General features: G+C 45.5%; 1 protein-coding gene across 1 annotated transcript in view; it reads left to right on the forward strand.

Annotated features, from left to right (window-relative positions):
* EPHB1 (EPH receptor B1) overlaps positions 1–21,137 on the forward strand; it is a 471,534-nt gene that overhangs the window by 353,009 nt on the left and 97,388 nt on the right. The window contains exons 6-7 of the mRNA XM_086316585.1: positions 11,298–11,422; positions 18,630–18,792. Coding sequence (XP_086172711.1) covers positions 11,298–11,422; positions 18,630–18,792 — 288 coding nt within the window. The remainder of the gene's footprint in view (positions 1–11,297; positions 11,423–18,629; positions 18,793–21,137) is intronic.

The following is a 21,137-nucleotide window of genomic DNA, read 5'->3' on the forward strand; positions in this document are numbered from 1 at the left end:
AGGACACACTCACTGGGATGTCTTACCCTCCTAGCATAGGGAGCTGCGCACGTTCACCTCTGTGGAACCCCTGATCTCTGCAACCATGGATTATGTGACCCTCCCCATGCTGTGCATCCTCCAGGGGTTCTGAAGATGCTAGGAGCTTGAGTATATGGGGAGGGGAGAGAGAGGCCATCTCAGGGGCAGGAACCATGCTGTTTCAGACTCTGCTCTAGCTTGCTAGGGACAAGGAAGTCAGCTTTCTCTCTCTCCCTCTGTGCTATAATCCATAAATTGTAAGAACTGACAGAAAACTGAATAACCCCAGATGTCCTTTTAAGATGTAACATTCTGATTTCTAGACAAACAGTTTTCAAAGTTGAGCTTGCACCAGAATCCCCTGGAGGGCTTGTTAAAACACAGGTTGTTGGGCTCCACCTGCAGGGTTTCTGATTCGGTAGGTCTGGGGTGGGGCTCAAGATGCCACGTTCCTTCCCAGTGCTCAGGTGATGCTGATCTGGGAAGACATTTGAGAACTAGCAGGTAGATGATTCCAGGAGAGAACTAGAGAATTATCTGGTAATTTCAGATAATTACCTCAGAAGTAATTATCAGAAACGAAGGCCTCTGCTGTAAACCCACACCCCTAGAGCAGGCCCCAGGCCCCAGACCCCTCTGTCACATGCTCCCTTGGCTTAGAACCAAACCCTCAGTGGAGGGACCGGTGAAGGAGGTGCCTCCCTGTGGGTGTGGGGCTGACTCAGACACCCAGGCTGCAAGCCATCACTTTCTCCCCCACTCACACTTGGTTGAGCCCTTGATGAGACTCAGGTAATACTCTACAACAGCATAGAAGTGATGCCACCCACGCAGAGCAGTCCTCTATCCCCAGGGGACTCAAGGTACAGAGGGAGATTGGAACGGATTGTCTGGGTCATCTCAAGGCAGAGCCCAGAGTGAAAGCAAAGACGCCAATGTCCACATTAGGGAAAAACAATTAGAAAAATAATGAATTCTGCTTTTGTATTCATACCCAGTCTCCAAACTAATTGCTTATTTGTTTAATCTAGTTTGACCAGAAATGTTACTGCACCAAAAATATTTAATGAGTCAGGCTTCCTAATGTAAAATTCAAGCATATTTGTGCAATGAAATGAGTTTTCATCAACAGAAGAGGAACCTGTTATCTAAGCATTACCTTCTCAACAAAATTCTCTCCTAGAATAGGGATGTCAGAAGAAACACGATTCCTCTACACACAGTTCATCACTTGCACAATTCTTCTGCATGAAAATTATTCTTCTTTGTCATCAGTACTATTGGGTCTTATATCTTTAGCTGACATTTATAGATTTGGGTTTTTTTCTAAGGGTGTGTTTCATGTAAAGAAAAAGATAACCCACCACCCCCAACTCCTCAGGTCCAACCTCATCGCTAATGCCTTTGAGGAACTCACAAAAGTTAATCTGAGGTCTCAAGGGGACTGATGGAGGCTGCCAGCAGTTTTGGTTCCCTCCACAAACACTTTAGAGTCTGAGCTAAGGACATAGAAAATGGACTGGCCTCAAGGTTCTGGGACCCCTGTTTTTGAATCGCCCAGAGCAGCACTGCGTGGTTCTGTTTCACACTTTATGCTTCAGGGAATCTTTTCTTGGGAGAAAGAATTCCACGGTTTAAAAAGAAAAGAAGTTAGAAAACCATGCATGTTAGGGTAACATTTCAGCTGAAACATTCCAGTGAGATGGGAATGGCCCCAGCCTCCCCAGTTTCTGCCTCTGTGGTCTAGAAGCACTCCTGTCCCCACTCCCCTGGGACCTCTATACTCAGCCCCACTCCATATTCCTTCCCAGGTACAGGCTGCAGAATCACAATTCTGCCTCCCCACCCCACATCTTTCTCCTTTAAAGGTTATTGTCCCAGTTTGGCCTTTAAACTTGTGATTTTGACCCCTTTTACTTGTAATGCCTTTGGAGAAGAGCCCCTGATCATTCCATAAAGGCAGACTTTTACTGAGCATCTGTTCCGTGCTAACACAGTGGGAGGAGGGTAAAAACAAGACCTCTGCCCTAAAGAATTTACTCCAGTGATGGAAAGCAGAGCTGATCACCTGGAAAGTTAGGTCCCAGTGCACTGTGTCCCAAGGTGGTAATTACAGCCCAATGAGCATTATTAAAAATAAGGACTTTGAGTTGGGAGGAAGGAAGAGACACTCTGGTGGGCGTGGTCTGACACAGCTAAGCCAAGGCAGTGAGTGGCATGATCTGGGCCTTGGTGGGGTTATGAAGAGAGGTGGGCAGAGGGGGTGGTTCTGCAAGCAGAGATCCCCAAAGCTGAGTGCTGCTGGGATCAGTGAGTAGAGCAGTGAGATGAGAGCGGCGGGTTCCTTGGATGGAAGAGTGGGATGCAGCCTGGACTGGCCAGAGGCTGCCACATTGTGAAATGTTAGAGATCTCTTTCCAATGGGGATCTGATGAATGTTTTGGAGCATCAGAGGAAGTAGGTAAAATGAGCTTTGGTATGGTTAATCTGCCTGTACTATAATATGAAGAGGCCCAGAGGGAGACAAGGATCAGGGACAGGATGTTAACGTGTCAGTCAAAGTGGGCGACCAGACCAGAAGAAATGTGGGCACAGAGCCAAGGGACCGTCCATGACTCCTGGGCCTGACTCACACCACCGGATGGTTGGGTCCTGCCTCATCCCCTCCCCACAGTCACAAGCTCTCCTTGTCCTCAAGGACAAGGCACCCCATCATTTATTTCCTAGATTACTTCCCAGCAAAACTGCAGGTCATCCCGAGATGTTACAGGAAACCATCTTTCTTCTGGAGCATTTGTCACACCAACCTCTGGGGAACCCTGCTGTTAGCCTTCCTGTTCTCTAAGCCCATTCTTATTCATCGCTCCACTCTGACTGGGTTGACATGTTTATTTATCCCCTCAAAGATATTTATCATACAAATACCCAAGGCCTGTCACGGAGTTGTGCTTTTCACATTTACCTTGAGGACCTATGCCCAGGGATTGATTTGCATCTGTGAACAGTGGTGGACCCAGAAGGAGACTTTGGGCTGGTTGCCAAGTCCCCTGTGTTGGCAGACTGGATCAAGTTGGAAGAAGCAATGGACCACACAGGGCACATCCTCAGAACATTTGAAAACCTCATAACATCAGGGTTAATATTCCTATTTTATAGTTGAAGAATTTAAAGTCCAAAGAAGTTAAGTAACCTTAACCCATCACCACACAGTAAGCAGATGGCAAAGCCAGAATAGGAGCCCCCCTCTCTCTGTAGCATCTCTAGGGCCCCAAGCATGGCCCGTCTGCATTTTTGCTAACTCCTACTGCTCTGGGCTGGGACTTTGGCTCCTTACCATTCCTCACCACCCTCCTTGTCTTCCTCACAGCTGGGGTCTATGGTGTATATTGCAGGTGATTAGTCTAGGGATGATTTAGCTGGGAAATGCTACTCTAGAAAGAGTAAGGGGTTAGCATTACCATGTGATCCAGCAGTTCCACTCCTTGGTGTGTATTCAAGAGAAATGCAAATATAGGTCCACACAGAAATTTACAATGACTGTTCTTAGCAACATTATTCACAATAGTCAAAATGTGGAAACAACCCAAATGTTCATCAAATGATGGATATTTGTCCTAGAAACAGCAATGCCCAGGATGGTAGAAGTGGTGATAAACCTCAGATGGACACTGTTCAGGCTGGGGCAGCTGTATCACTCTGAGGGGTCACTCTGAGGATCGCCACCCACCTTGCAAACATTTCTTCATGGAAGGACTGAGGAAAGCTCACCAGCCAGTCCAGCATGAGTTATTGTGACAGAGGCAATGGACTCTCCTATCCATGGGCCTCTTTGAGGAGTTCAGATAGGATAACCCCTAACTGAAGGCCATGTATCTTCCAGGACATTTGCTAAGCTTGTTACCTGAGGCCAAGCAGAGGGGACTCAGCAGTGACCCTCTTGGGCCTCACAGCAAGGCTTCCCCTGGCATTTTCTACCTGCAGGAGAAACACTGTTTTCCCCTTTAGATGAGATTTGCTGAACTCTGAAAATTCAAGTTCCATATTTTCATAACCTCTTCAAATATCTCACTCCAATTATTATTGTTGTTCAGTTGCTAAGTCATGTCTGACTCTGCGACCCCATGGACAGCAGCATGCCAGCCTTCCCTGTCCTTCACTGTCCTAGAGTTTGCTCAAACCCATGCCCATTGAGTTGATGATGCCATCCAACCATCTCATCCTCTGTCACCCTTCTCCTCCTGCCCTCTATCTTTCCCAGCAACAGGGTCCTTTCCAATGAGGTGGCTCTTTGCATCTGGTGGCCAAAGTAATAGAGCTTCAGTTTCAGCATCAGTCCTTCCAATGAACATTCAGGGTTGATATAATAGATCAGCTTAATTTTAAATGCATGTGTGTTTTGCTATTATTTTTCTTCAAAACTACTGATAAATACTTTGGTTATCTTAAATAAAATATTTTAACATCATTTATTATATCCCCAAATGGATTATGGTGATAACTGTTGAAAGAATTCTTTGGACATAAAAGTCAATGAAGACATTAGGAAGTAATTTTTAATAAGGAAAGATAATGCTTTAGAACTTAGTAATTGTCCTAGGGGAAAAAAATTATCAATCTATTCTCACATTTGGAATCTGAGATGCTTAATCATTGGGAGAAAACTTGCCTTATTTTCTCTGAGAAAACTTTGAACATGACTGGAGTCTCTAACTTGATTAAAAGGTCAAGCAAAGAATATTTTAAACATAAAATGTTTGGTCCAGGAGAACCCAAGATAGGAAATCAGGCTCCACAGTAAGACTCCATGGTCCAGATTTGGGGTTATTAAATTCCAGACAGAATCACGCCACCCTCCCAAGACCCAGCCAGAGTCTCAGAGGGGTGCAGGCCCTCCAATCTCCGTTGGAGCCCTTCTTTACAAATGGAGGGCTGGTAGGTGGTCCGCCTGGGCCCATCCACGATGCCTCTGGCAGTGACCTATGACGAGTTTGGGCTGACACTTGCCCCAGGTCACCTGCAAGTTCTTTCATAACTTCCAACTGGGACCATCCCATCCCTGCAATTTATCCACATCTCATTTGTCAGTTCAGGCAGGAACATTCTGTGCACTCTCGCTGCTGAATGTGATATACCAGCTTAGATCTGTCTGCTTCAAAAGCAGTTTGGGAGGAAGGGCTCCCCAAGGTCTTCCTTCACAACAACAGAGACAAAGGGCTCAGCCCACCTGCCTTTGCATTTTCTCCATCCCTGAGCCCCTGGACCAATGATGTTCAAGTCTCTTTCTGCTTCTGACACAGTTAAAGGGCCTTTTATTATTGGCTCTAGACAGGCATTCAGACACTCCAGGTTCTGATTCTGTTTGGACCCTCACACAGATTTTCCTCAGTGCCTGATGGAACACTTGTCATTGCTTCCCCACTCTCCTCTTTGGATCCTGGCTTCCTGTTGGGTTGGCCTCTTTACTTTACTGAGAAGAAGTTCAGGGCAATTTGGAGTATGTTTGGATTTTTTGATCACTGTCTCTTTAGGCCAAACATATCTTTCTTTTTTGTAATTTTAATTGTATTGAAGTATAGTTGATCTACAGTGTTGTGTGAATTTCTGCTGTACAGCAAAATGACTCAGTATGGCTTCCCTGATAGCTCAGTTGGTAAAGAATCTGCCTGCAATGCAGGAGACCCCGGTTCAATTCCTGGGTCAGGAAGATCCACTGGAGAAGGGATAGGCTACCCACTCTAGTATTCTTGGGCTTCCCTTGTGGCTCAACTAGTAAAGAACCTGCCTGCAATGCGGAAGACCTGGGTTTGATTCATGGGTTTGGAAGATGCCCTGGAAAAGAGAAAGCCTATCCACTCCAGTATTCTGGCCTAGAGAATTACATAGACTGTATAGTCCATGGGGTTGCAAAGAGTTGGACACGACTGAGCAACTTTCACTTTCATGCATATATATATACATATCCTTTTTTATAATGATTTATCACAAAATATTGAATATAATTCCTTGTGTTATACAGTAGGACCTTGTTGTTTATCCAGCCTATATATAATCATTCACAGCTACTAATCCCAAACTCCCGGTCTATCCCTGCTCAGCACCCTTCCCCCTTGCCAACCACCAATCTGGTTTCTGTGTCTGCAAACACATCTTTCTTGATCAGTACCTTCTTTACAAATAGCCCCTAAATTGATTCTTTGCCCTTTCTTTTTCTAAAGAAAGGTCTATATTTGCTTACTTGCTAAATTTTAATAATTTTCATTTCTTTCTGTCTGTAGAATGTTTAGTTTAGTCAAAAGTGATCTGTGTGCTTGTGAAGAAGAAATTCTTTCAAGGATTCAGTGAAACTATCCCTTCATCTGAGGATGCAGGTTTATGAGAAAAGACAGCTGGCAAGGGTGTACTGTTCAAACCATTGTATTTGGGGTTCCAGGGGCTGCTGCTTTGAATTAATTTTCCCTCCTATCTTACCTCTGCTTTTACTAAAAGCAGTTGGTATTTGAATGAATACCTGAGCACTTTTTAGTTTTGTTTGGTCTGAAGATTTTCTTGCATATAAAACATTAGATTTAGAGGTGGCATTTGCACTTGAAGGAAAAAGAAGTTGTCACCATAGGTGATGACTGATGGCAGGGTACCAAATGTACGCTGCCCCTGATCTTCAGGGAGGTGCAGTAATACTTTCCCACTTTCTCCCCTGTGCAAAATCCCATCTCAATTAAAAGGTAAGACATTTAGAATGACCTATATGAGGATAAACAGCCTGCCTTGGGGTCTGTGACCACAGCGTCATCACCATAAATCTGAGAAATGCTGGCCGCGGTGGCCGTCACCCGCTGGCAGTTTCTCCTGGGTCTTTGTGCTGCTGAGGGGCTACCAGGAGGTCCTTGCCACCTGTGTAACAGGGGCATTCCTGTCCGTGGATTTGACTCCTTTGAGTCTGGATCAACCCACCCTATGAAGTCTCTGCTATTTGACCCCAACCGGGACCTCTAAGCAGGACTGTGACTTTACTTGTCCTTCTGTCCTGCGTGGTTAGAGCAAGGGCCTGGCGCCATGGGTGGCAAATATGCTGAGTTTTGAATGATGGCTTTCCAGGGATTAGAGGCAAAGGAAAGAAACAAGCCCATCAAAATCCTCAGGTCGTTGGGATTAATCTTTCCAATTTTTAATACATAATGCTTCAGCTTTTTAGGCAGAAGGATCCTGAAAATCTATGTGGCCCTGACATGAGTAACATCATGTCAAAGGAGCCTGTTTCCACAGAGGACTGAAAGGGCAGCCCCTTCAGTGTGATAGGTGGGGACAGGGGTTGGGATGCTGGGGAGAGGATTCAAAGAGGCCATTCCCACCCATCCTGGTGGACACAGCAGGATCCCAGACCAACTCTACAAACTCCAGAACACAGTCTCACTCTCCCTGAAGCAGCTTCATCCTCTCTTGGATGTTCCGCACACAGTGAACACAGGTGTCGGAGAAGCAAAGTCAACCCCACTCCCACCCCGCCCCCCACCATTAACAATCCAGCCTGTACCAATCCATACCTGGTGCCTAGTTTTACTTTAGTGACTCAGCAGCAGCACCTCACACATCCTGTCCTCCTGGGAACACTGCTGCTTGGTCTCTAGGCGATCACACTCTCTGGTTCTCCTTCCAGAGCCCTGGTCTTTCTTTTCAGGCCCCTTGGCAGCTTTCCCTCATCTCCTGAATCTTAGACTGTATAACCTATTCTGCTCCTGCTCTTGGTTATTTCTGGTGCTTTTAATATGATACACTGGTGACTTCAAATTTATATCTTCAGTCTGGACCTCTTCTACGTGCATCTCAGCCATCTACTAGTCTGGTACATCCTAGATGTCTCAAAGCAAGCAGGTCCCAAGTAAAGCACCTGGTCTTTCCTTCCAGACTGCCTGTACCAGTATCTTCCCTGATCTCACTTATGCCCCTACCCAGAAACTTCCCAGCTGCTCAAACCAGAAACCCTGGAGTCATGATGACTCTTCTATTTCTTCCACATCCCACATCCATTGAGATAGTCTAAGTATATTCAGAATCTGACCATCCCCATTCTCACTGCCTCCACCACTCTGAGCCTGGTCCAAGTCACCATGGTCTTCTAGCTGGCCTATTGCAATTGTGTTAGGATAGTTCTTTCAACTTTCCCACAGCCTCTGCACTCCATTTGTAACACAACAGAGGGTGATACATGAAACTCACATGATGTCACTCTCCTGTTCGAAGACCTTGTCATGAGTCCCCGTCTCTCTCAGTGGAAGCTACGGTCCTCTTTTAGTGTCCCTGCAGCCCTACCATCTGTGTCCTCATCTTTGCACCAGTCCCACCGGCTCTTTACTGTTGCCTGGCTGCTCCCAGATAAGAAGCTTTGCCCTGACATTTCCATCTCATGGGCTCTCCTCCCAAGTATCCACCTGCCTCCCTCTCTTCCCTCCTTCATCCCTTGCTCCTACACCTGCTCCTCAGGCAGGGCCTGGCTGACCACCTGATTCAGAATTGCAGCCTCTCCCCAGCTGGCCTCCTACATTATAGCATTCTGTATCCCTTCTCCTCTGATCCATTTTTTTCCCACTGTACTTGACATTTTTAACATACCTTATAATTTATATATTTACTATGTCTAAGTCTGAATCCCGCCACTAGAAAATAAGCTCTGTGAAGACAGAAAATGTTAATCTATACTCTCTAGAACCTAGAATGATTACTGGCATATGACAGATGCCCAGTAAATACTTGTTTAAATAGTTAATTACGTGGATCTGGGCCATGATCCTAAGTTGGGAGGAAGTGAAGATGCATGTGATAGTTGAGTCAGGATCAAAAATTATTTCCACTTAATTGACAAATAGGCCAAATTCAACACCATGAAGGTACATGTAAATCCCTGTAGTCCAAGCAAAAAGCCAACTCTATAGACAAAAGATGAGGAGCATACCATGGGAAAACCTAAAGGTTATATTGACTGTGGTTTCAAAATCCAATCACAGGTATGTGTTTTTGAAGCAAAGGCTTCTGGTCCTATGAATAGATGCATAGTACACAGATCATGGTAGATATTAGTTTTACTCTAATCTTTGCTGTTCAAACAGCAGTGAGAGAATTGGATTCACCTCAGGGCCTTATGCCTAAAGAGATTTAGATAACAAGCCCCATTTGGAAGACAGCCACCTCAGGTGGCAGCATATCATGGGAGAAATTTCCATAGGATCTGGTCATTCTTTTCAGCAGGAAAAACTCAGGGGAGACCTAACTAGTTTCTTTAGCTATTTGACAAGCCATTCTGTGAAAGAGGGAACATTCTGTATTACTTCAGTTGGCAGAACTGAGACCAGTGGGAAGTTCCAAGACATATTTCAGATAAGGATAAGGAAGACGTGCACATTGGTGAGAGATATGCAGGCATGGAGCAGCAACTCCTGGAGTCAGTGAGCCTCCCGCCCCCAGGGATGCAGCAGGGCTGGCAGAGAATAATTGATAAGGGGATTCAGAACTGCATCAGTTCAGGTCCTCCATTCACAGATGCCATGATGAAACCAGATATACCAAAGATTTACCGGGGAAGTGGGGTGGAGACCAGAGGAGGCTGGGAGAGCTATCAGACCACAGTGAAGATCTGATCCCTCTAAAGGAGAGAGGGAAGGAAGAAGAATTGAGTGGGAAGAGCTTTAGACAGACATGAGTTGCAGGGAAGTGTCAGGAAGTCCAATGGGGTGTGTTTGAGCATAAGTCACCCATCGGAAGAGTTAAGAATGGACCTGCCATAGCATCCCCACCACTTTCAGTCATTGGGTGGGAGCAGCAAGTGGGAAACCGCTTCACATGGATGCAGTGATATATCTCAGAATGCTGCAGCTGGGGCCATTAGTCAGTTATGCTCCCAGGAGTAGGAGCTCTGAGGGGTGCATTTTCATAGACATCACAAGGTCTCTAATGGGAAGTGGGCAAAGTCCCAGATGAACACTGTGATTCTAAGGGCTCATCACAGCACCTCTCACTCTGTGCTCTTTTTATGGCTCCCCCAGACTATGAGCATCTTCCTAATATCTTCCCTGAATCGTCCCTGCATCTCCACCTCGCCCAGGTACCTCATGCAGTAGGTGTCTGCTAAGAGTCCTAGGATCATGGAGAAATAGAGAATGAGGGAGCCCTGTGACCCGGCAGCTCTGCTTTGTAATTTCAGGTCCTGGAGGGGAATCTGTTAACTTAAATCCGGGACAGTAAATGTCACTCAGCCATGGTCCCCAGAGAAAGCCTTGTAAAGTCGAGCTCGTGTGAAGAAGCGACCTTCATCACTGCAGAAGTGCCAGGACTAAACGGAACAGCCCCTGAACAGAGCGCAGACTGCAGCCTCATCCATTACCTGCTTCTTCCCTAGACAGACAGCCCCCATTTATTATTTCCAGACTGTTTTCATTTTACTTACACTGTGTGAAAAATGTTGAATTGGGAAATAAATAATATTCTTTTTAAACAGAGATTTCGGAAGCACTTCACAGATTTTGAAATTATTATTCTGTTTCCAAATGTTTGGTTTGTGTATCATTTCTTCATTTATATTTGTGAGCGCTCAATAGCAAATGTCCTCATTTGGAAAACTCTGACAGAAGTCGAAAAGAACTCTGTTGCTGGCCTGTATGCATATCTTTTGGAGAGATGCCGCCTCTCTTCCTTTTGAAACACAGCAAAGTCTTCCATGCAGTCTCAGAAAATGTTTGCTAGAATGCTCTTTTCCACTGCAGGGCAATTCAGCACTGACCAGCTTGACTCTTTCACTGACAGGCTTTGCCTCCACATTCTTTTCTCTGTGATGGCTCACCCCATTATTGCAAGACTGAGGTTCCTTCAACACCATTTGCTCAAAAGCAGTCCATCTCTCTTCGTGACCCACTACCTGAAGCATAGATTTGTCCTGCTGGTCACGCCCTTCATGCCTGACTCTGGCTTTGTCAGTTCATACTGTTCTCCTGTGGTTTTTCCAGCCATCTCTTGTTTTGGTCAAACCTTTCTTCTTCTTGTTCACTCCAGTCCCTGCCCTCATACATGTCTTCCTGTCCTAAATTGTCACCTTTTCTCTCCTTTGGTGCCCAAACTCCATTCATTCTGCAAAACCTACAGGAAGTTCTGTAGCTCCAGCTGAGCTGATGAGAAAGAAAAGGTGGCGTTCCAACCCAATAGCATTTCTCTGCCTATTTATCTCTGAAAGACAACCTCTCTCATATCATCAAGTGTATCTTCATCTGCCTTATCTCTTCCTCTCTCTGCAGCCCCTTCCACTGTTCCCATCATGCACCAGGTCAGTGCCACCATGAGGAGCATCACATTGTCATGGCCACAGCCGGAGCAACCCAACGGCATCATCCTGGACTATGAGATCCGGTACTATGAGAAGGTAAGCCAGCCCTGCCTGCAGGCTTGCAAGATCCAGGGCCAGCCACTGTTGTATGGGTGGTAGCCAGCTGAGGAGATACAGGCTGGAGGGAGTCCTGATAGGGGGAGGAATCTGGTGACAGAGGCCAGAGGCTCCCTGAGAGCACTCCCCAGCTCTGCCCCAGCAAAGATCTCCAGTGCCCAGGCGCTTTCTGCACCAACTCAGGAGAGAACCTTCCAACACCCTACCCTGCTGTCTGGACCACTCACTGGGCTGTCGTGGATGGGCAGGACCAGTTCCATTCTCCTAGTCACCAACTTGCTACATGTGTTTGATGGGCTACAAACCCACCAGTGTCCCCTGAACTTTCTCAAGATTTTGTGATTTTATAAATTAGTGTTTTTCAAAGTTTTTGATCATGTACCTCCAATATAAGATCTTTTATTTATAAATCGTATGCATGTATGTACTGACGTATGTATGAAGGTTTAAAATATCTAAGTGGAAATGAAGAAACAAGAGCTAGAAATTAATAGAAATAGAAGTTTGTACATTATCTTCTTTGACTATTCTCTTGTAGCTGTTGCTGGGGACTACAACAGGGCATGTTCTGCCAAGAAAAGGGAAATGGTGCCCTGTGGTATTTACCCCTGGCCTATCTGTGGGGGAAGCAGGGCTTTCCTCCCACCATGGTGAACTGTAACACTTGCAACATCCCAGGAAAATACAGTATTTCTTATATACTGACCCAACACAGTATTTGTGCAAACACCATTTATTCATTTATATTTGTTTGGCAAGTATTTTTTTTTGTGAGTGCCTGCTATTTGGCAAGTACTATTCTAGGATATACTAGTGATCAAACAAGGATTCCTGCCCTCAAGAAGCTTACTTTCTAATGCAAGTGGACAGAAAATGAATAATGAACATAATGAATAAGGGTATCATACAGTATGTTAGAAAAAGAGGATTGTAAAGTGGGGGAAATAGATCAGGGTAAATGGGATCAGAATGGTCAGGTTTGGGGGAGGAGTAGTTGCAAAAATAAATAGAATGGTAAAAGTGAAGCTTTTGGAGAAGGTAAGTTCTAAGTAAAGACCTGAAGGAAGAAAGGGTGTTGTATAGCAGGCATGTGGGAGATAGAGAGCCTATATAAAGGCCCTGCCCCCAGATAATGAATGCTGGTTCAAGGAGAAGGAAGGAGACCAGCATGACTGGAGTCATATGAGCAACAGGAAAACAATAGTTAGGGGAGAGGTAATCCGAGCAGGTGCTCGTGTTGGGCTGTAAGAACCTGAGCATTTCCACAGATGAGATTGGGATCCGTAGCAGGTTTGGAGCAGAAGGGAAACAGAATCTGACTTACATTTTAAAAGGATCATTCAAGCTTTTCCACTGAAAATAGACCTGCTAGATTATAATAATCTAAGACAAAAATGGGGGACAAAGCCAAAGCCAACAGGATTTCCAACAGGTTGGATTTTCAATTGGGAGTGTTTGGGCCTGAGTCACTAGGATGACTGAGAACAGGATCACTCGTGACTGGAGCATGTCTGGGCTGAGGGAAGGGACCATTCAGCTTCGTGTCTAAAATGCCTCTGAGATAGCCAAGTGGAGATGTGCAACAGGCAGCTATGCACATTTGGAGTTCAGAGGAGTGGACTGGGCTGGAGATGACCATTTGGAAGTTGTCAGCCCTGAGCCCTGGTGAGACTGTCCAGTGGGTCAGTGGAGATAAGAAGAGGTTCTAGGATGAAGACCTGCAGACTCCAACATGGAGGCAGTGTTGAAATGGAGCATGACTGCATTGGGAAGGGAGTCTTCATTTCCAGAGCCATCCGTAACTGACAACCACACAGCTGTGGTCCCATTACTGAACCACTTACTCTAGGTCAGTTTTCACATTTGTAAAAGTCACCAGTTTACCTCCCTGAAAGCAGAAGGCCAGATGGAACACTGATCTAGCCTGCAAGGAGGTGTGCCCTTCAGCTGTTATAGCCAAATTTGCAAGCAAGGTGAGGGTTAGGCAGCTATTTACTCATTTAGAGGATTCTGAGTTTCACAGTTGATTCTGATAATTCAGGGAACTGGGGGTAATTCACATGATCTGGATTCATAAGCCACCATTATTTTCATTCAGCTTTGAACTGAGGGTCTTTATTTGCTAGATATTTTTTTTTTTATCATTTAATGAAGTCAATGTTGGACAAATGCAAAAAATTTTTTGACTAATCTGAACCTATCGATTTCATGACCTCATTTCATCACCAAAGTTGACCTGGACCAAATTCAAGTTGACCTAGACTTAGTTTTGTTGACCTTCTTCAATAGAATATCATGCTTGGCCATATATGGTGTGATGTCAGAGTCACCAGTAAGGTCACACCCAGTCCCCTTCCCATACATACATGAACTTGAGCCTTGTAGCTCATCTCAAATAAATAATAATGTCTTATTTGTGTGCCCCTGTTGGGTGCCAGAGACTTTCTAAACAATCTCTCCCCCTCACAGCCCAGTATGGTAAATATTAATAACATTGTTTTGGGTAAAGAAACAAATACACAAAGAAGTTTAAAAAAACAAGGCCAACTTACTCAGATCACACAGCTAGAAAGGGAGTCTCTAGCCTGGGTTCTTTGCCCTGTAGTCTATGCTGGTGCTGGGAAGGGATGGGATGTATGGGAGACCACCTGCCCTTTTCCTCTCCCACTGTGCCAAGGGCAGTCACCAAAGGAGGGGGTGAAAGCCTCAGAACTGAAACCATGAGGCTCAGGCCTCTGTCCCCCAGCTCCTCATTCCCCCACCCACGCCCAACTCCTTCACAGCCTTTCCCTGTCCATGCAAGCCTCCCCACTAAACAAACTGCAATTAACTTCGACTTCTGATGCTATGAAGGAGGCTTATTCTCCCTTATAGATCCTGTCCCTACTTCTCAATAATTTATGCTAATTATTAACAGAACACATGCATAGCAGTTCAATGCCAGAGGGGGCTTCCCTACCTCAGTGAGGCAGATCATTGTCCCAGAGGATAGAATGCTTTCCTGAAAGAGAAGATTCTTTGTCCAAGCATTGGTTACCATTCAACATATTATGATAGAATTCTCACTTGCTTATAAAGTGCTCAAATATAAAATTCATTACATTGCCTTGACCATTTCTAATTTCTAAAGAAAGGACATTATCTTGTGAGGGTATTTTGAAATAATAATCACAATGACAATAATTCATCACATATTGAATGCCAGTTATATGCCAGATATTCACAGATATATTAGTTCTGATTCTCAAAAGAAATGAAAGATATTTGAAAGTTGAGTATAACCAATTTATGGATGATAGAACTAAGTCACAGAAAGGTCAAATGATCTACCCTTAACCTCATGGGCCACAGCTAGGGAACCACAGAATTGGAACTGTAGATATTTTTATTATATTTCAGTATATTTCTGAGTTCAATGAAAGACTGGATGCAATGTTGATGCAATGTTGTTGGCCTCGGAAATAAGACAGTGTATCTTAATTTTCAACCCAAATACTTATAGCCAGAATCATTTGCCTGCCTGTTCCACAGGGGTGTGGAATCCTGGTCTTTAGAAGATACAAACAGAACTCAGCCCAGTAGATGTCCTGGATTCAACCCAAAGAAATAGAACTCATCATTCCTTCTTCCTGTGCCACTTCTTCTAAACTAGGACTCAATATCATTTTTCTGTGAGGACCAGCTAGTAAATATTTTAGGCTTACAGGCCATAGTCTCTACTGCAACTACTCAACTGTACCTTTATAGCAGGAAGCAGCCATGGGCAATAGATAGATGACGATAGAATATGGGCATGGCTGGGATCCAATAAAACTTTATTTGCAAAAACAGGTAGTTGGTCATAGGCTGTAGTTTTCCAAGTCTGGGTCTCCCACTCCACATCACTCTTTTGGTTTGTGCTTGGGACACCTGTCAACTTCAGTACTGTGAGTGGAATCAATGAGGCTTTCCTCTCCTCCAATAGCTCATTAACAGAGAGCTCAGATGCCATCAAGCTGATGCCAGCAAGCTCTCCCATGCTCATCTTCTTCCCCATTTTAATATGCTTCCATTCATCATTCTCTCCTGTTTACTGTCTTGTAGCACTTTTCACTCCTGACGTCAGTGCTTATAGGCAAACCAAGGGAGAACGTCTACAGCTGCTCTTGGCTGTCTTAATGATTAAGCATTTAGACGTCGACTCGCTCTTCGTATTAACTAGGTGAGGACAGACTGCTTTAGGCCTTGGGTATTTCTACCCTTCAAATTTATTTCTACCCTTCATTTTCTGACAGACACTCACTCAGACCTTGGCAATATCTTGTGCTCCATCCATGGGTTCAAATTACTGGTCCCCAAAGTGGACTGTTTATTTATTCAATAGCACTGAGGTGTTGAGCACCCAGGCAAGGCGAGCCCCATGCTACATGTTAGGGATGGAGAAAGAAGATATGGTCTCTGCCCTCAACAGCTGCAGCATCTGTCCCCCTCACACTTACAAAATCATAAGCAACCAGAAAAAGAAGAAGAAGAAAAGGAAAAGCAACTCTGCTCTTCACTCTTATCTGCCTGAGGTTGACGAATGGTTTTGAGAGAACAAGGACTGATACTCATTTTAATCACTGGACTTCTTGAAGGATGTGTGGACAATGAAGTGATTATGGGTTCTCGCCATCCAAATGCCAATACACCAGCACACATTTTTCAGGAAAAGAGCTGCCCAGGAGATGTTTCACATATTTCAAGAAGTGCACACTTGCATCCAATACAGTAAAACCAGAGAAGTCAGGCAGCTGCCTAGATTTTGGAGCAATGGGATTTTGTCCTAATTTGCAAAGATCATGTTTTCGTAGTTTCAGACTATGTTTTCAGTGTGTCAAGATAGTAATGATGAAAGTTTCAGATGGCACCCCTTCTAGAGTGCACAGCCTTCTTTTTGCTGAATTCTTGATTGGGGGTGGAGTGGGGTTAGGAATCCACCTGCTTCTTAAATAGCTCAAATAATGTATGGGTGATCTCTTCCCAGGCCATCTTGCCCAGAGGCCAGTGGATATCACTTCGCTTAGGGTGAGCATGGGCCTTTGTAAATTTCAGCTGTCTATTTGCTCTGGCCTCTCACCTGGAGTCCTTTACAACTGCTTCCAAGTCACTCATCACCACCCCCATGCCACTTATCCTCCAGAGACTCCCAGTCACTTGCAGGTGCCTAATCTCCTTTCAGCCTCACCTTTGCATGTTTTATTCTGTTCTCAAAGGATATTCTATTCAGTTCTTACTCTTCTCACTCATCCATGGGGCTAATTTCTTTCATCTTTCAACATGCCACCCTTTCACTGAGTCCCTCCCAACCACCTTATCAGTCTGGGCTGGGGGTGCCCTCTACTGCACCCTCATAACCCCTTGAGCTGCTCTCTGCCCCGTCACTCACTCAGCACTGCAGTTTTCAGCACCACCCCCCCAAGATGTTGTGTACCCAAAGGCAGGGACCATGGCTTGATACCCACAGCCCTTGGTAGCAGGCACCACATGGTAGTGTGTTGTCATGGTGACCATCTGGCCAAATGAATGAATGATCGCATATCAGGTCATCTCTACAGAGTAGATTTCTACATATTTTAAGATGATGGCAATTTCTTCTCACTGTACTGTATTCTTTTGTCCCGGTTCAACTCCCAACATTTCTTCTGTCCTTTGACTAAAGATGTGGCTCACAGACCACACTGGGCAACAACTTTCCCCTCATTTATCACCCTGCCTCTTGAACTGCTATGCCTAGAATGCATCACAGTGCCCTAGATCTGCATGTGGGACTTGGGGCCTCCTTCCTGGTGACCTAAGATCTTCATTTTATTCTAAGACTCACAGTGCAAAACAGGGGCAGACCTAGACTCTGAACAGCTGCCATCTCCACAGTGGTCACATGGAAATGATTAGAGATGAGCTGGTGCATGTGGATGAGGCAGAAAGATGATGGGCAGCAGTGAAGAGAGTCCTTGGGCTGGAACAGTGAGGGGCACTTTCCTGGAAGAGGAGATCTTGAGGGATGTAGGCTTAAGGAAACCAGAGAATGCAGAGGAGCCCCTGGAGAGAGGCATTTCAGACTGGGAAAGCAACCTAAGCAAAGGTCTGGAGGCCAGGGCTATGGTATCCAGAGAGGCAGCAAGGTGGCAGCTCAGGGGGATGTGAGAGACTGGAGTTGATTTCGTTATGAAAGGCCCCTGGACTGAGAGTTAGGAGTTTTGTCTACTGGATAATAGCTTTAGGGAGTCAGATCTTTTTTACAAAAGAACTTTGGATTGGGTAGGAAGAGAGGAACAGAAAAGATCGGAAGCTACAAAAGTTCAGGCTAAACCATATGTTACACAAGATCGGCAGCAAAGAGAGCACAAGCAAGGACACGGTAAGGCACTCATGATGGGTGGGAGAGTCAGAAGGAAGAAAGACACAGCAGGTCTGTGAGCACCAGAGGATACCTATGTGCAAGTGACAGGGACTGTAGAGGGCCAGGCAGAGGGTGCAGAAGAGAATGATGCAGAAGAGTGGGACTGACCCCCTAAATAGTGAGAGGGGTGAGGATAGAGGCCATGTTCTCCAGGGAGAAGGGGCATGCCCTCCCTAGATGCTGATGGAGAAGAACTCGGACAGTGGGCACCCAGACAGACACATGCCAAGATGAAAGCAGAAACAGGTGTGGGAGGTAGTCCAGCATGGCCTCAAGCTTTTTAGCAGAGTGAACACAAAGTCGTTTGTCTAAGGACTTGAGGTGTTTTAAGGAGCGATCTAGAACAGCCATTGTGAGGAGTGACCAGGAGAGGAAAGACCAGAGCTTGGCAGAAGCAATGCAAAGAGAGGCAGGTAGGTGCAAATGTGGCCATTTGCTTCTGCTGAGGTCAGGGATGAGAGGGGGTTTGCAAAGCTGCATGTGCTTTTTTATTCTGTCTCTGATCCCTGGAGGGGAAGGAGTAGAAAATGACTGTCCCCTTGCCAGGCCCTGAGAGCTCAGCCATTTACTCAGACCTCTCTTCAGACCATCACCATCCCACAGTCCAGAGTCTGTTTCTTATTCTTTAGGTCCAGCCCAGTCTGTGGGGTTTCAAGGGATGGCCTGGGGCTCGGGACAACTTCCAGCAGATCTGCAGGACCCAGAACCGAGGGGCCCCCGTGCTCAGGAGCAGGCTGCCAACCCCTTTCCCTTGCTCTCCTGCAGGAACACAATGAGTTCAACTCCTCCATGGCCAGGAGCCAGACCAACACCGCGCGGATTGACGGCCTGCGGCCCGGCATGGTGTACGTGGTCCAGGTGCGCGCCCGCACCGTGGCCGGCTACGGAAAGTTCAGTGGCAAGATGTGCTTCCAGACCTTGACGGACGGTAAGGGGCAGGCGGGTGACCTGGATCAGGGCCGGCAGTCGGGGGAGAAGAAGCCCCCAGGAGGCAGTGGTCACAGCCGAAATGCCAGCTGCTAACTGGATTCCGGTGGAATTGCCTCAGAAAGGTTTGCCCCCAGGAGGACCTGCATTCACTAGGCAGAGCATCTGTCTGAAGCCCGGCCGGGTTTTCGACATCTAGTGGGTTTTCCTTCGCAGGTCTTTGTACCGCGCACGCGCAGAGGCTCCCACATGCACGCCTGCGTCTGCAGAGCAGGGAGCCCAACACAAAATCAAAGGACATGCTCTTCTTGGGTTCTGAGTTGTTTCACCGTCACTCCCACTTCACTCCTCTGCTCTCGGGGCTGGGAGCTGAGTGCACAGCCTCACTGCATGAGTTAAGGGCTCCGGGAAGAAAACAGAGGGACACACTGAGGCTGTCCCACACGCCTCAGAATATTTAAAACAGCTTCACATGTGACCCCCAGTAGGTCCAGCTGAGGTGTCTCCAGAGAGAAGAGCCACTGTTTTCCAAGCTGTCTCCAAGGCTAGACAATCTTGTCCCTGAAAATACTTCCACCTTTGGGCTTTATTGGTTCCCTGTTGTCACAATCTCTGCTACTCCTCTGAGATTACCTCTTTTAGTTGTTATGAAAATTCTGTTTCCCTGTAACCTCAGACTTGTGTATGGGTGTCTATTTCATTAGCTACTTTCCATAGTGTATGTACTCATTTATCTACTAACAATGTATCTATATTTATTCACTGATGAGCTGTTTCCTGGTAGCTCCCAAGTGTCAATCTATTCCCAGCCTCTCAAATAGAAAGGCTTTAATTTTTTCCTTTATTACTTAAATTATATAGAAAACACTCTGCCCTTGAAAAACATTTTATTTTAGGCCAACAGTCTCTGTAAAGTCATCAGAAAGATTTAAAAATCAAGTGATTTCATATAAAAATTATAATATCCGTTTTCTTTTGAAAAATTGTAAGAGAAGGCAATGCTGGTGAGCATCCTAGTGTGAGGACTTTGTCTTGAGACGGAGGCTTGCCGCCCCATGCAGGGCTCATCACTTCCCAGTGGTCTGTACCTGGATGCTTCAATGTGAGCTGTCTGGCCTCTGTAGGATTAGAGTTTGTAGTCAGTTCTGAGTTTATTTTAGGTGAGTTTGGACTCATATTTGGAGGATGGTGAGTTAGGATAGAAAGGTGAGCCAGTTTATCCAGATTAATGATGCTGCTGGTGTGAAAAGAACGCAGTCCATCTTCAGTTCCTTAAGGACTCTGCTCTCCTCTTTGTACCTTACTTCACATCTAGATTTATGGGCACTTTGGCATCAAGAGGTACACAGGATTAAAAGCCCAAAATTCAAAAAGCTGTGAGCACTGGTCTCTTGGCAATCCTGCTAGACAAATCAAGAAGTAACAAATTTCTCCCAAGAAGGCTATTCCTTTTACATTTGGCAGTTAAGTTTTGTAAACCCAAGAGGGGCTGGATGTAAGAGAGTTCTGGTAAGTGGCCAAATTGGAGAGTATTTGTCTTAATGACTGAGGTTCACACATCAGTAATAATTATATTCACTGAGGCTTCAGGCCTCCCTGCAGCACAAAGGTGAGTCTGAAGGGTGTCAGTAATAGGGTCATTGGGTCGAGGAGGACCTGCGGGATCCCACCCAGGGTCAGTGGCCATGCTTTGGACTGGTGACCTCCACAAGGGACAGAGCTGCTGTGGTTCTGGGCTGCACTTAGCTACAACCTGCTAACCTTTGACTTGGCTGCCTAATGTTTTAAAAACTGATTTATACAGCAGTATAAATCAATATATACAGTATATGTAGATATAGTATATACTCTGTATCTACATCTTTGCCAAGTATCTACATGTTTGCCAAGCATTCTGGGTGGTTCTTCTGCCCCAGTGTTTGAGAACCATCCTTCTACACCGTGGGTAAAGGAGACTTCTAAACCCAAGGATATTGGTTCTGGAAGCATCTAGAAATCAATTTCAAGGGCTGAAGGTCACATGGCTTAGGCATTTTTTAATTTACATGGACTCCTCCCTGTGGTTCCTTTTATTTATTTTACTTTTGCCAAGTTAACTTTTAAATAAGTTACATGTTACAAAAAGTTCTCAGCAGAGGGAAACTGAAACTCTACCTTCACTCTTTAAAATTGATTTCTAGAGAGTGAGGGGCTTCTAGAACAATATCCTTGTCTTGGCAAGTCTCATCCGCTAGCCATAAAGTTGAACCATGGTTCCCAAACATCTGGGCGCATAAGAACCACACAGAGTCCTTGGTAAACACGCAGATACCCTGCCGTTCACTCAGAGGTTTCCATTCAGTAGAT

The sequence above is a fragment of the Bos grunniens genome, chromosome 1 (genome assembly GCF_055505025.1).
Source record: "Bos grunniens cultivar Pamir isolate PY7600 chromosome 1, Bosgru_T2T1.0, whole genome shotgun sequence".
NCBI lineage: Eukaryota > Metazoa > Chordata > Mammalia > Artiodactyla > Bovidae > Bos > Bos grunniens.